This window comes from Callithrix jacchus, chromosome 10, assembly GCF_049354715.1.
Source record: "Callithrix jacchus isolate 240 chromosome 10, calJac240_pri, whole genome shotgun sequence".
Lineage (NCBI taxonomy): Eukaryota > Metazoa > Chordata > Mammalia > Primates > Cebidae > Callithrix > Callithrix jacchus.
The window spans coordinates 25,635,614-25,652,084 of NC_133511.1; the positions used below are offsets into that span (position 1 = coordinate 25,635,614).

General features: G+C 38.2%; 1 protein-coding gene across 1 annotated transcript in view; it reads right to left on the reverse strand.

Moving 5' to 3' along the window:
* CDON (cell adhesion associated, oncogene regulated) overlaps positions 1-16,471 on the reverse strand; it is a 101,081-nt gene that overhangs the window by 10,690 nt on the left and 73,920 nt on the right. The window contains 3 exon segments of the mRNA XM_017977635.4: positions 8,288-8,367; positions 11,062-11,342; positions 13,413-13,634. Of these exon segments, the coding sequence (XP_017833124.3) occupies positions 8,288-8,367; positions 11,062-11,342; positions 13,413-13,634 (583 nt within the window).

A 16,471-nucleotide genomic window follows, 5' to 3' on the forward strand; every position in this document is an offset into this window, starting at 1 on the left:
TTTCCAAAGCAATCAGATGACCACAAAAATCATATCTGTAGATACGTAAACTTAAGAGATAAATGTAAGATAGTAAATAAGAAAACAGGACCAATGTCTGCGAATAGATGACATTCAACAAAACGCTCCTACAATGCACATTTTACAGTTTATATAATAAAATTGTAACTTCACTATCTTAGGCTTCTCAAACGGTCTTTCAAATGTGGTTATTACTGGCTTATGGTGGAATAAAATTTTTACTGAGTTGTCTCTAGCTCAATAAAACTACTTTGCCTAATCTTAAGTTTAAAAACATGGAATAAATAGAGCTCTGTGCATCTTGCCACATACAAAAATCTAAGCTGTTTTGTAAAAACTCAGATGGTCTGGGACCTGTTAGTTTACTAAGGTACCTTTTAGTAAAACAGGAAAGGCCTGTCTGACCAACCTGTAAGATAGGAAAATGACTCTATTGTGTTATCACAAAAAATAAGAAAGTGTTCTTTAAGCAACAATCTGAATAGCACAGACTAGGAAATAAAAGACTGCAAGAGTAGTTTCGGATTATGCTTGGGAGAAAAAGGTGCTTTTGTAGCTGATTAAACATATTTTGGATATTCCTGCAAAACTATATAGCACCCGTAAAATATTTTCTAGAACATATTCAAAATATTCTACTTCTAATTACACAGTTGAATATTTGTTAAGCATGATTATGTACAGAATTACTCTGATTAGATGATTACACAATTTTTGCATTAAGTTTCCTCTTTTGATTATGCCCAGAGGGGAAGAAATATCTGTGAATCTCTTGGATGTGTGATACTTATTCTCATGCATATACTCTGGAGACTTCTGAAACAGTTCCACCTTGGTGGTAGTTCATCTTAATATTCCACTCACCTCTGCTACTTCCACTTGACACTGTGTCATTCTGCTGACCCGGCTCTTATTTTTGGGAGCTTATCAGTTACTATCTAAAGAACGGCTGCACTGTCTTCCCTTCTTGATGTCTGCTCTTTTGGATGCTGCAATGACTGTAACATTAGAGTGGGAGTGTCCTTTTGGGAATTAATTTATCAGTGACTGTCACATAAAACATGACAGTAAATGTTGAATGACAACAAATGACTGAGTGTATTCCCGAACACAGCAAGTTCTCACACACACACACACACACACACACACACACACACAGCTTATAAAGAAAGACAAAAAGCTGGACTCCCTGACTTCCTGACAACAGGCCCTAGGTCTCCATCTTAGAAGTAGGGACAGATTTGGGGAGATATACAACTTCCCCAAAAGGAAGGTACTGATTAAGTTTTAAAATTAAACATGGAACTCTCGGCTGGGCATAGTGGCTCACGCCTGTAACCCCAGCACTTTGGGAGGCCAAGGTGGGCGGATCACGTGGTCAGGAGTTCAAGACCAGCCTGACCAATGTGGTGAGACCCCATCCCTACTAAAAATACAAAAAATAGCCATGCATTGGGGCACATGCCTGTAATCCCAGCTACTCAGGAGGCTGAGGCAAGAGAATCACTTGAACCCAGGAGGTAGAAGTTGCAGTGAGCTAAGATTGTACCATTTCACTCTAGCCTGGGCGAGAGTGAGACTCCATCTCAAAAAAAAATCAACACAGCACTCTGAATTTCTTAGGGAAATAGGAAGATTACCATAGATGGAAGAGAAGTTGAATGTATGTTTTCTTCTTTTGGCTTTATGGCTAGCTCTGAAGCAGCTGAGCGGTCAGAAATAGGAGAGGAAGTGAGTCACAGCAAATTGAACTGCTGGAAGAAAAAGCTCAGGTGAACTGGACAACTTGCTGTTTTCATACTTAGCAAACCAAACTGGGTAGACTTAGGCCTGAAATAACTACTACTATAATAAATGTTCCCATATTCATCTCTACGTGTTATTGTCATAAGAGGACACCTGACATCCACAGAGGGTTTCAAATTTGTGAGAAAAGCATCCCCGAATCCAACAACACACAGACTTTTAATGTTGTCATTATACAAAAACTTGGAAGTCACTTGTAATACTGTTGTTCTCTAAAGCACTGTTCCCAATAGTTTTACTACTTCTCTTGACTGTCAGCCATGTAACTTGTACTTTTTTTCCCAGATGAATTGTATAATTTTTCCAAGCTGATTTTTGCCAGGTGACTTCCTGTCTATTTCCAGTCTCTCTAAGACTCTTAAAGTTAATTTCTCATTCCTTCCTGATGGGATCTCTCAGTTCATTCATCTGTTAATTTCATCAGTGTCTTCTCTACTCTCTCTTACAAATTATCAAGGCTGATACTAAAAAGACCAGATTTAATATCAATCCCTTTCCATTAAACTAGCCAAGCAACTAATAAGCCACATTTGATTACATATCCAGAACTGCATTACTGCCTTCTGAATTTAGGAGAGAAGAGAAGGGTAGAAAGTTCTTGAGTTATTATTATTTTTTTTATTAAAATCTGTTTAACTCTTGAAATGCCCAAATGGCACAAGGATTTCTTGATTAGGTCTTTGGTGTAAGGAACTGGCTCTCTGCAAAGCTATATTAAACATGCTTCTTTCTGGGTATTCATAGTGAGCTTTACATATTACTCTTAAAAACTGCAAAGGGTTCAGTCATGGTAGCTCACACCCATATAATCCCAGCACATTGGGAGGCCAAGATGGGAAGATAACATGAGGCCAGGACTTCGAGACCAGCCTAGTCAACATGGCAAAACCCTATCTCTAATAAAAAGACAAAAAATTAGCTGGGCATGGTGGCACACACTGGTAAAATCCCAGCTACTAGGGAAGTTGAGGCATGAGAATCGTTGAACTCAGGAGGTGGCAACTGCAGTGAGCCGAGATTGCAGCATTGTACTCCAGCCTGGGTATCGGAGTGAGACTGTCTCAAAGAAACAAAAGAAAACCAAAAGAAACTAAAAAGGATTCAAGGTAATGGAACACAGTGAGGCAAGCAGTCATTTACAGTATGTCACAAGAGCTGTGGAATCAAGTACAACTTTCCACAGATCTACACAGTCCTCTCACCTGTTCTCAACTTTTCACATCACTACTCTTGTTTACATAATAAAGAGGCAAAATTTTCTTTCCAGATGTTATTACTAAAATAAATGGGTGATAAAAGGGGTCAAGGGTAGGCAACGTCTTGTTTCTTAAACGCTCACTCCAAGAAATATATTTAAGTTTACAACTGAGAAGGCAGAGAAAAAAGAACCTGAAGAGGCAGCACAGGGCAGGTAAGAGTCCATATGGAAAAGGCCCACCCAAGACTTCTTCAGTTCTTAGTATCTGTGGAATAAAGAAGGCGAATTGCAGAGGCACCACCAGATCGCAGAGGGCTGCCCCAAAAGTACACTGTGGGGTAGAAGTTCCTCTTCATCTCCTGCAGTGTTTTCTGCCTCAGTGGCTGCACCCAGACACCTAGACATCATCCTCAACTGCGTCCTCCACTGGCCTCTTCAACCAATTACTTGGCCTTTTTTTTAATCCCTCAGACTCACCTCTTTCTAAATCCTAAATCTCTAAAAATTCATCTATTTCTCTCCCCACAACCACATTACTCCACTATTTCTCATCTGGACTACTGCAACTGCATCTAACTGGTCTCTAGGAATCCTCTCCTGCCTCATCCAATCTAGTCTCCAAACTGCATCCAGAGTGTTCTTAAAAACCTGAATTCCATCACAGTGTCGTCCTGCTTAAACACGTGCCCTGGCTCTGTGTGATCCGATTTCATTCACCTTTTAATTCTGACTCCTCCACTTACTAGGTTTCTGCTATGTTGCCTTCTTTCAGTTCTTTGAGGATTCGGGCATTCTGTTTTAGAGACAGTGTATGAATGGTCCCCTTTGCCTGGAAAGCGCTAAACCTATCTCCTTTCTTTGGATCAATTTTATAAATCTTCAGAGCTCAGCAAATGCCACTTGCTTAGAGAGGGCTTTCCTCTCTAACACGTCCTTTACTTTTTCTTTGAAGCATCCAGATTTAATTACATATTCATTTTTATGATTTATGTCTTTTTTTTTTTTTTTTTTTGAGATAGAGTCTTGCTCTCTTGCCCAGGCTGGAGTGCAATAGTGTGGTCTCAGCTCACTGCAACCTCCACCTCCCAGGTTCAAATGATTCTCCTGCCTCATCTTCCCCTGTAGCTAAAATTACAGGTGCCTGCCACCACACCTGGCTAATTTGTTTTTGTATTTTTAGTAGGAAAAGGGTTTCACCACATTGGCCAGGCTGGTCTCAAACTACTGACCTCAGGTGATCTGCCCGCCTCGGCTTCCAAAAGTGCTGGGATTACAGATGTGAGCCACTGCACCTGGACGATTTATGTCATTTCTTAAAAGACATGTCTCTCCTATCAAACTCTAAGCTCCATGAAGGCAGGAGCAATGCCTGTTATGTTCACTGCTGTATCACCAGCACCTAGTTTGGTGCTTGGCCCACTACAGACCTGCACAAACATTTGTTGAAAGAAAGAATAAAGGAATGCTCTTTTTCTTTTTTACTCTCCTTAGTTTATCATTCTTCTTTTCCCATATCTGTTATTCTTTGAAGATATATCAAGGGACTAAGAGAAAATAATAAAAGATAAGACATAAAAAATAAAAGGAATGTCCAATCACTTTAAATGCATTAAAAAAAAGCAAATAAACACATCAAATAAATATATAAAAATAATCAGTCTGCCAAGGATATTGTCTCCTTTGGTGTCTCGTCTGTTTAAAATTCTATTACTTGGATAGAACTTAAAATGGTCCTAAATCTGTATCATAGTTCCAATCTACCTCCTGAACCCAAGACCAGAATTTTCATCTTTCTCCTTGACTTAAGATATCAACTCATACTTCAACTCCAAAACCAAATTCATCACCTTGTCATGATGTATCATTTGATTAAGTTTCTTATTTCTATGACTACCACCCTGGTCATTCATGTCTGAAACTTCTTATGCATCTGGATTCTTCTGTTTTTCTAGATCCCTATCAGTCAATGGCCAAGTCCTGAAGACTCCACCTCTACAGTCTCACTTATCCCTTCCTCTTCATCCCCATTCCCTCATGAAGGCTGAGGCCTTTGTTACACCATTGTCTCACTGGTCCCTTCCCTCCATTCCCTCCTGGGCTCTGCCATCTTTCTTCACATCTAAACACATCTCTGAACAGATCCTTCCCATTCTCAACAAACTTTGCAAGAATTATGCTGCTGCTACCCTAGTGTTTCTCAACACTTAAGCCATATCCCCTTTCGATTAATGTAAAAATAGCATACCCTTGTACAGACATTATAGACAGAGATTTTTTTTCTATTCTTTAAATATAAAATGATAAAACTCAATGTGCTTCTTCAAACTCTACTCACTGTATCTCTACCTCTGTCTGAGAATCACTATTGTTAAACTATGGAATCTCTGAAGGCCTAGGCCTGTACCTAGTACATGACAGGCACTCAATAAAGGGCCTTTTTATTCTATGAACTTGCTTATTTAATAAATAATATTTAATAGGACTATTATTAATAACATTTAATAGGACTTGTTTATTAAATAAACTACTAAACCCTGACATTCAGGGTTACCCATATCAACTCAGTCCAGTTTTCCAGTTTTAATATCCTACTATTCTCTAGTATTATTGCAGTGGTTCTCAAAGCACAGTGCCAGGACCACCAGGATCACTACTATCTGGGAACTCATCAGAAATGCACATTCTCAGGCCCCATCCTAGACCTGCAGAATCGGAAACTCTAGGAGTAGAGCCTAGAAATTTGTGTTTTCATTAAGTGTTTCAAGTGATGTACACTAAAGTTTGAGAACCACTGGAGTCACCTATTCATTCTTACGTAAACATCATCCTACTTCCACAACTGTTCTTACATTCCTTCTGCATGGAAACACCTCAGAACCTATTCCAGTGCCTGGGCAGCGCTCAGTAAATGTGTGTGTTGTTTTGTTTTGTTTGACTGGATAGCCAAAAACTCTATGAGGCCCACTTGATAGCCCTCATATAACTTAACTGAAATCATGCTTCTTTTAATGTTTGCACTATTTCAGCTGACATTCAGGAATGGAAACTTATTCCTAGTAACAATGTCAACATTCTAAAAGCATAAATTAACTACAAGTTTGTATATTTTGAGACTAAGCCACATATCATCTACCTTTCAGCATTCACAGCTTTTTACAAATTTTGTCATTTGTAAGATATTAAGAGGAGATACCTGTTCTCAATTTAAAAGTGAAAAGACTTAAAAATCTTTAAATTTAATAATTTCAATTTTTCAGAGCTCAAGGTAGGTACTTATTGATACTTATCCATCCAATTATTAAGTGTCAAAATCATACAGCTGCTCCTAGGATCCAGGTGAGACACTGGCATTGGAGGCAATGCAGACAAGTAAAGACTTTCCCTAAACAGGTAGATTCTCATGAAGAAGAAAACTTAAACCAAGAAGAAAAAGAATCTGGTGTTCCAAGCTGAAGATAATTCACCTAAATTCCCAGGTAACACTAAAACCCACAAACATGAAATGCAGTAAGTCATTAACTTGAAAATTAATAGAAATCTAATTGTCCACGGAATTAAAGGAAACAAAAACTATGTATAATTAAAAACTTTCAAATAATAAAATACTACATGTGTGCACACGCACACTACACATACAAATAGCCACAAATCCAAGGTCATCTAAATGGCAGAGATCATATAAGTCCTTCTAAGGAAATGGGATGTATTTTTGATATTAAGATGACGCTTCATCATAAAAACATGATTGGTAGGAAACTGCTGGAGACTACAGTCAGATTATGTTGGGAGCAATCTTATATTAGACAAGTTTCCCTTTTTTGGTTAAGGAAATAGCTTCGGAAACATTATGTAACTTTCCCACGATCACAGGTTTAAGCCACAGCAGAGCCCAGGTCTACTTATTCTTAGATCAGAGATCCTGTTGTTACACCAGTCTAATGTCCAGGGAGAATCAAGATCTGCTGATGACCAAGAACCATAAAAGAAAACACATTATATATTTAAGCAAAACCATCTGTAACTAAATCCATCTGATCACTCGCCCAGTACATGAACCATCTTTACCAGATCTTTAGCATGTTACCTATCAAACTGTGGTAAAGTTCATGAAAAGCTCAGAACAAAAATGTGGTTTCAATGTTATGAACATTTTCAAAACCAGGGTCATATAGAATTTAACAAGTAAACCTTAGTACACAAAACAAGCAGATGGCTCTTTTACAGACACCCTGAAATGGATTAAGTAAATGATAACAAAAAATCTCCAAGAAGCTTTGTTGCTTTTGTTCTGCAAACCCAGCTGAAACAATGTACTTTTAAATCAATGGCTGGCCTGGTCCTTCTTCAAGTTTTGATTTCAATAACTCCCAGAAACAACTCTTAACCTGTTAATCCATTTTAAATATATAGGTCAAACATCATTTCAATAATAAAATATTTAAACTCCCACCTATACTCCAGTTATTTATCTACTAACTATGATAAAATCTTTTTGGTTGTAGAGTTTTAGAACCGAAAAGGAAGGACTTTTGACACCACATAATCCAATATCATCATTACGGAAAAAGAAAGAACTAAGATTTCTGAAAAACTTTAATATAACCAAAAGCTTGGTAATCCTTTGGAATTAATATATAGACAGGTAGAAGGAAAGTGCTGAATATCCTATGTGTTAAATCCACATTGCTCTACACATTTCTATCTTGTTTGAAATATGTGAGTACATATCACTTTTAAAATTAAAATACAAAATTCAAAGCAAGGTTTTGCTACTTAATTTTCTTAAGATTTTAAGAATTAAAAAACACCACTGGATAATCTGGTAGGAAAATTTCAGTAATATTACTATGAGAAAACATTACTATACACAGAGGTTCCCCCTTCCCCAACACTCAGATACATTGTCATTCATCCTCATAACATCCCATAACATAGAGTAGAAAATAAAAGGTAAGAAAAGATAAAGTCTTTATAACAGAGAATGACTCTAATTTAAAATTTTCAAAAACATGAAGCCTCTATAATAACATTTCAGTGACAAACAGAGCCTTTAAGATTGTTTCTATATAGCTAAAGAAACCAAGGCACAAAAACATAAAAATTGTAAAGCAGAGGCAGAAAATGAGTAACAGCCTTAAACTTAAGACTGCAAATCCTGAACTTGACATCTTAGGTAAAATTCCAAGAATTTCCATTGCTGAAGGGAAAAATAATGCATATGCCTTATTCACAACAACTTGTGCAGACACATTATTAACATACCTATTGTTATTTCGACAATTTCGGCAGTTAACACACTCCAGAGGGTCAATCTGAGGCACGGCTGTGTACATTCCACCACCCTGGACAGGAAGGAGGGTGAGAGAAAAAGAAACAAAGAATGAATGCTGAAGGTGCCCACATACCAGTAGCCAACTAATCACAAATATGTAAGTCATGTCAACCATAAGTGGGCACACGGTACATTCTAACCAACTCCCAGAGCAATGTCATGCTGAATATCATAGACCATATTCACAAAGGAGAGTTTTACGCTATATTAAACTGTACTCCAAAAACTTAACTACCATGTTTTTCTATGTATTTCTTCACTAGACAAAGGCAAATGAATGCAGGGAACAGTTTAGTCACTTTCCTTCCAATCTAGTGGACTCAAAATACATTATACGTTACAGTCTCTGTTCATTTTTCCTTTCCCGGCAGTCAGGGAAGAAATTCATGTGATGCCAATTGGAAAGAGAGGGTGCAAAACCTGTGTGAATGATGTCACATGATAAACTCATCTTCATTTTCCTATAATTATTCTGATTAGATCTGTTCACTTGACTACACTAAGTTTTAAAGCATGCTATATTTTTCCAGATGGAGTAGATCTTCAGCTAGCAATGACTTGGAAGGAGGGTGTTAATATTTGGATGTTGCTTTTGGCAGAAACTGCCCAGCAATTAAGAAAAATGCCCAGATTAACACATACCTCATTGTAAAATGTTCACTTGACAGATACGATAGCAAGGTTCTTCAAAAATGAAATAAAAAATTAAACTAGCCTGGTAGTCGGAGGCAGAATTCTGCTTTCAGATGAAAAACAGCAAAACTGAATTTGATAAGGGTGGGAGAGGCTGTCACACTGCACCCAAACCCAAAACAGGCCTTCAAGGTTAGGAAAAGTTCAGGCAATTGTTTTTCATAGAATACTTTCCATTTCCATTCATTTCATAACAGGAGCCAGAGTCTAAGCAAACCTAAAGTGCTGAAAATTTCCTTCAGTGTTTCTGATCCAACCAGCAACAAGAATTACTATGAAAATATCGAGTGAAAGAACTCTCCTATACTACAGTCTGTCTGAGGGCAAACCTGAAAGGCTCAGAAAATGAAGTTAACAACCTGCAGGGTAACGTGCTTCTCCGAATCCCTAAACGTGTCAAAGTTAGTGCAATGATGTTGAGGGTCACTAGCACTGTTAAAATTTCTCTATTTCCCCCGCCCAGAAGAGTTAGAAAACTAATAGTTTAGAATCATAAATAATTTCTGAAATTGTACACTGAATGGGGCACCTAGTATCTAAATAGAAATTCGTTGTTCAAAAAACCCAAAGTTCTGTGTTCACACACTAGAGCAAAATGAGCCTTGTTTTTTCTTCTTATGGAAACAGAGTGTGCTATGCAAACATTAATGCTCTCCTTCCGTCTTCTTGGACAATGCTAGCAGTTTGGACTAGGAATGGTGACAAAAAAAAGTTTAGCAAGTTTGAACACATGCTATGTCTTTCCACACAAAATACTAAAATCATTATTCTCTTTCAGTAATGAGATGCATTAAAGCAAATTAATATTTCTTCCACAACATACAAAAGCTAGGTCATATAAAAGCTATTAAATTTCTAGCTTTAAAATACAAGTATATATTAGTTTTGTTCTCCAAATAGATTTTAACAAATCTTTAATAAACTGAAGACAGGGGGAACCTCTAAGCTTCTTCAAATTGTAGTACATTGTGGGTCATGGTAAATTTATTTGTAATCAGAACAATGACAGAAATTGAATGCTTAATTTGATCAATTAAACAAATTATCTATTTGATTAAAAGTAATATAGATGTGTATTCAAATAATGTAATAAATCAAACTTTCTAGTTTGATTCTCTCTAGTGCAGAGAATCCCAGCATAAGTCTAAAATATGCTAGTCATTGTGTCATTTTGAAAATTAATGATATCAACTAGTTACCTCTGAAATAAGGTTGTCTTAAGGTTTTATCACTCTTTGTGGCTAAAGAATACTAACACAGTAAAATGTAAAAAGCTTACCAGCCAAAAAGAAAAACAAAAAGCTTACCAGCCACAACAACAAAATGTATTGGGCAAAACAAACAAAAGAAGCCCATGAAAGGTCAGAAGTCACAATCTGGTGGCCTGCAGAGATGTTTGGCATGGCCTACGTATGTTTTCAAAAATTTGAATTAGGTGCCAGCATGTAAAAATCTGTCAATTTCACCTGGATTTACGGAGGTTTTGAAAAATCAGAAAATTTGGCAACACGAGGCCCTCAGTCCATGACAACTGAAAGTGTCGAACTGTGGCTGCTTCTTGAAGACACTGTCTGTGCTCGCCACGTGGCCATCGCCTCCAGGGCTACCACCTCACTCCCAGCTGCTGCACTCAATTTCCTGATCTGCCCGACTCTTCTAAGCATTCCGGTTTTCAATAAATCAAATTTAAAGTATTTGGTCTGGTCTATGTCCAGTGGTATTTCCATTTCATCTAAAGAACAACTTCCAGTCTGTTCATTGCTAGTATTCCACTTTCAGTGTTAAATAATTTTAAAATGAAACTAAACTGATGAATATAACTATTATCTGATAGTAGAAAACGACTTACAAAGACTACTCTGGATCAAAGGGCTGCCAGTGATTGATGCTGTCTCCATTCAAGGGAACCTGTGAGGTTTCTATATCGAACAAAGCCAATCATGCTGGCCCTGTTCTGGTACTTGGCACCCTGAAGGACAGAGGGGCTTTTATTTATAGTCAGGTCTCTTACATTCACTAGATGATGAGGATGTTCAAAATCCCTGTGTGTCCTGGTTAGAGTGTTGGCGTGCCCAGAGTAAAGCCCTCCATTTAAGCTGCCATTCACAATTCCATTGACTCCATTGGGGACCTTATGGTGAAGGTGGGAATAGCCACTGCTGAGACCGCCATTGTTTAGAAAGCATCCGTGAACATTTCCATTTATCCGACTTGCTCCTGAGAGAGTGGTGTATTCTACCATCTGCCCATTAATATCTGATCCTTGGTAGAGATATCCTGGTGGGTCATATTCTGTTAAAAGAGAAAAAAAAGCCACACACACACACACAGTAAGACATTAAAAAAAAACAATCTTCTTGCTTAAAAGATCCTATTGATAAAACCCCTAAGAAACTACAAATAGACTAAAATCAAAACATTTTTAAAAAGTTCACTTAAAGCCTACTTGTAAGACATGCTTTAATAAAGTTACTGCTATTACTTTCCTTAGACCGTAGAGATAGCTGTGAACTCTGAGTTAATTATGATTGTTAATGGGAAGAAAAATTAACTAGGGAAAAATTACTCAAAAGAGAATGAATATACTGGGTAAGCTGAACTATCAGAGCACTGGCAATACTGGGGAAAAGTGCTTAAACTCCTATATATTATATCTCAAAGTGCTAAAAAAAAACTGTATAAACAATAACAAAAGACTAGCTTTAGGTGGGATATTTCAAGTAGCAATAAACAACTCTGTTAAGTAAAAGGATGGAGTTGTGTATGCAGTCACTGATCATTCACATAGCTCCTTAGTCATGACAGCCAAATTGGAAGGTGTGGAGTACCAAAGGCAAAAGGCGATTCTATTTTCTTATATTAAAAGCATATAAACGACTGCCTTGAAACTCTGATTTCCAGAGGCACACCTACCAGATATATTTAGAAAAAGTAAAATGCCTCTTAGAAACTACAGTATCTAAACTGTACAGGACTTGTTGCCAGAGTTTGATAGATTTTTTGAAGGTATGAGAGCTCGCCAAGACCTTTTTTGAAGGTATGAGAGCTTCGCCAAGGAAAGGAGGGAATGTAAGTGTCCCTCCTTTCCTTAGCTGCCCATGTGACTGTACTCTCTCGCCCAGGTGTAATCTCAGTATACCTGCTGTGTCCCACTACACACTTTGAGAGGGCAGACATGGTGTTTATCTTATTTACCATTACACCTCCACTGTCTAGAACAGTGCCTGGTATATAGAATGATTATCTTTTGAATGAATGAATGAATGAACACCACCATGAGAATTTTCCATTTTTAAACATATTATCAGGTCACAAAGGAGGATGACTTTAATCAAATTAATACTGTTCAGATGACCAGAATAATACTTCTCTTTTAATGATTCAACATGCACTCACACAGTGAATGGCAATGGCATTAAAACCATTTACAAAATCAAATTATCACCGTCCCTTTCAGCCTGATGCAGCCACCATCTCCTCCCCAATCTCTTGGAAAGCACCATTCAATACAAACAGAGCACTTTCTTCCCCCAGAACTAGTAACTAAAAGGGGACCGTGAGTGAGAACTGGCTAACAGCCACTGGAATTGCCTGCTGGGGTCCTCCCTCACTTTTCTTTCATTTCCTTATTCTGGAGCCAAAGGGAAAACCAAAAAAACTTCCTCCCACCAAAGACTAAACACTCTGCTTGATTTGATTATCCTATTTTATAATAGCCGAGATAATAGGAAAAGTAAGACGGTGAGGTGAAGAGATTTGAAGGAAGAGAAAAGAGAAAGGGGGCTCTATTTCACTGTTATTTCAAAGCAGTGCCATCATTGATGTTCAAGCACAGATAATCCTAGACACACTCCAGGGAGAGGATGCCACTCTGGAGCAGTCTTGAGTCAGGTATAGAAACAGGGCTATATTATCCTCATTGGTTAAGTGTCATTCACTGACAGTAACTTAGAAGTTTTCACTACCTGCCTTTCATTATGGCTTTTCTATTCCCTGTTGACAAACTCTGCACCAGTGTGAAGGTGCTCCTACAGCACTTCCAGAGCTCAGGCTTCAAATATGCATCCTCTTTGGTGGTCCAACAAAGCTGGAGTTTCCCAGCAATAAGTCAGCTATTTACTTAGAGACCTGCTTAGTTTTGGCTTTAGTGTTTATGTCTGCTGGGCAATTTAATTTGATGCTCCACTTACTCTGGCTGACAGCTAGAATGGTTTTAAAGTCATCTCCTCCGAATGAAGAGTATCTAATGTGTTTCATACCATGACACTAACACACAAAAGTGTTAGAAATCCATATTTATTCTGACAATATTTGTCTACTCATCTTTAGAAAAAGAGAAGGAAATACTTATGAGTGACTTACTCTGTATGGTATTCTGCTGGCGATTCTTCCACAGGCACATGGCAATGAAAACCATAAGAATGAGGACCATGACGCCCAGCACACAGCCAACGATCAGATATAACATGTCACTGCTTCTGGCAGGGCTGGTTGCAGGCCCCACATTGCCTCCACTTCCAAAATAATTTGGAGGGGTACTCAAGTCTTTGACAGGATATTCAGAAGCTCCAGGAACACGTTTCACTAGTTGAAGTATAAAGGAAAACATGACGTCAGAGTGAATACAGACTCTATGAAATGGTTTACTCTCTCAAGGAGGTCTGGTTAGGAATGCAAGCCAGTCTGTTTACACTTGTTACTGAGATGATCTGACCACCAATGAGTCACAAAGAGAGCTCCAAAGTTTAAAAACCTGGTGTACCGAAGTTTTAGTCCACAAAATTTTAGAGAAATCCTAAGAGCAGAGGAACATATGCGCTTGGTCTAACCCAAACTGCTATATGATTATCTGCTTAATTGTACTTGGAGGAGACTCCCAAAGAGTTGAAATAAAAGTATCTCCACTTATGGGTGGAACAAAAACTCCTCTCTGTCAGATATATTTTAAGCTAAATAAGACTCAGAATTAAGTCTACGATGTGTATAAAAATCACTACCAATATTAGAAAACATGGCTTTGGACTGTTAGAACAATGACATTCCAAAACCTCACAGATAATATTAAGCATTCCAAAAACAAGGACTTTGGAGTCCATGTAGGTGCAGTGCTTTTATCAGATTCATCGGTATTCTGGGTAACAACGATAATGAAAGCTATAACAGGTGGGACCTAAACCTCATTCTCTCATCCCTGAATTGTATGGTCTTAAGTCTCTAAATGTCACAAAAAAGCAGTAGAGCAAAGTGGTTGGCAGCCAGTCCTTGGAAGCACATAGCCTATATTTACACCTCACCTCCACTTATCATTAGCTGTATGACTTTTACCTCCAACGCCTCAGTATTTATTTATTTATTTATGAATGAGACAAAATTTCACCCTGTTGCCCAGGCTGGAGTGCAGTGGTGCGATCTCAGCTCCCTGCAGCCTCCGTCTCCTGGGTTCCAGTGATCCTCCTGCCTCACCCTCCCAGGTAGCTGGGATTACAGGCACATGTCACCATGCCTAAATAATTTTTGTTTTGTATTTTTAGTAGAGATGGGGTTTCTAATACACCACTCTCTCAGGAGCAAGTCGGATAAATGGAAATGCTCACAGCCACCATGTTGGCTGAGCTGGTCTCAAACTCCTGACCTCAAGTGACCTGCCCACCTCAGCCTCTCAAAGTGCTGGGATTACAGGCATGAGTCATATGCCAGGCCAGTTTTTACATTTTGAAATGGGGATATTAATAAGAGCTCTATCAGTTATCTGGTGGTATTGAAGGGTAAATGAGTTAGGCCATGGAAGGCACTAAGAGCCTGGCTCAGGGTGGCGGTCGATCAATTTTGCTGTTATTATTGGTTACTGTACTGAATTCCCTGTTATGGTCCCAGCAAACATAGAAGCAAAGCAGCTTTTAAAAAATCTAATCAACAAACAACATTAACTTAGGGTTCCATTTTCTTTTTTTTTTTTTTTGAGACGGAGTTTCGCTCTTGTTACCCAGGCTGGAGTGCAATGGTGCAGTCTCGGCTCACCGCAACCTCCGCCTCCTGGGTTCAGGCAATTCAGCCTCAGCCTCCTGATTACAGGCACACGCCACCATGCCCAGCTAATTTTTTTGTATTTTTAGTAGAGACAGGGTTTCACCATGTGGGGTTCCATTTTATAGCAGCATCAACTACACGAACAGAGCTGGGAATGAGAAAATAAGTCATATTTCAAGAGAAGGAGTTCTCTCCTATTGAAAGCTGGATGAACACTTGGCAGAGATGCTAAAGGAAATTTCTATTTGAGGTGGTATGTTAGATTATACAATTCTATGTCCTGGCCTACCCTACAGAAAACTAGTTTCAGAGGCACAATGGATGTTCCATATCATATATTAAAGATCATGATTACTCAAAGAGAAGTCCTTCAGGTTTAATCACTCTTTATTTACTCTTATTTTATTTGTAATTCTACCAAGCTTCATGATCTGGTTTCCAACCCCTTGCTAAAGTTAACGACTGAGGACAGATGGCTTGCATTGAAGGGTGAGTGAAATCCATTAACACTGATAGGAAGACAGAGTTAACAGCCTGAAATGAGAAAGGTGAGATGAAAAATAGAGAAACCAAAAAACTAAAAGAAACATCATGGCAGTCTCTGATGTTCGGTGGGAAGGGAAAACGGCCAGCCTTCGGTGCCTCTGTCATCCCTGAAAACCTTCCTGAATTACTCAAGATAAAACCATCATTATTCACAAGAACCTAGAGTCATTTTTTTAAGGTTGAAGAATACATGAGATCTTCCATCTCAACAGGCTGGGAATTATGTAATACACAATTACATACAAGTCATTCAGTATGAACAGTTAACACTTCTAAGAAAGTGTTACATTTTTCACTGATCTCAAAGTCTGTAGGTAGAAACTTTTCATTGGCTACCAGTGTCAGAAAATGAGGTAGACTACTGTAAACAGAGCTATGCTATTATAAATAACAGTTATAATTATGTTTGCCTGGCTAGATTCTTAAATGACCTGGGGACAGAGATGATACATTTCATTTTTATTTAATTTTACCCCAAGTATCTCATTAGCAGATCACAGCGTCTGGTACAAAAAGGCACTCAAATACATGCTAAACAAATGAAACTCAAGGTAACTCTAAAGCTATGTGGATATATGTTTAAATATGACTTCAGATGTGAGTATTGCAGCAGTAACACACATGATTAAGAATTTAAAAGCTGGAATAAGCCTTGGCTTTATAATTCAATCTTTCGGAGCCTCCATTTCCTCATTTTTTAAAAAATCTACTTTTTCATGTCCTCACTTTTAAAAAGGAATAACAAGATCACCTGTAGCAGACACTGACGGCTCAACAGCCTTCTTTTTCATGTCATCAGAGCTCCAATTTTGTTTGGGTGTCTACCTCAACCCCACAGAACTCTGGAG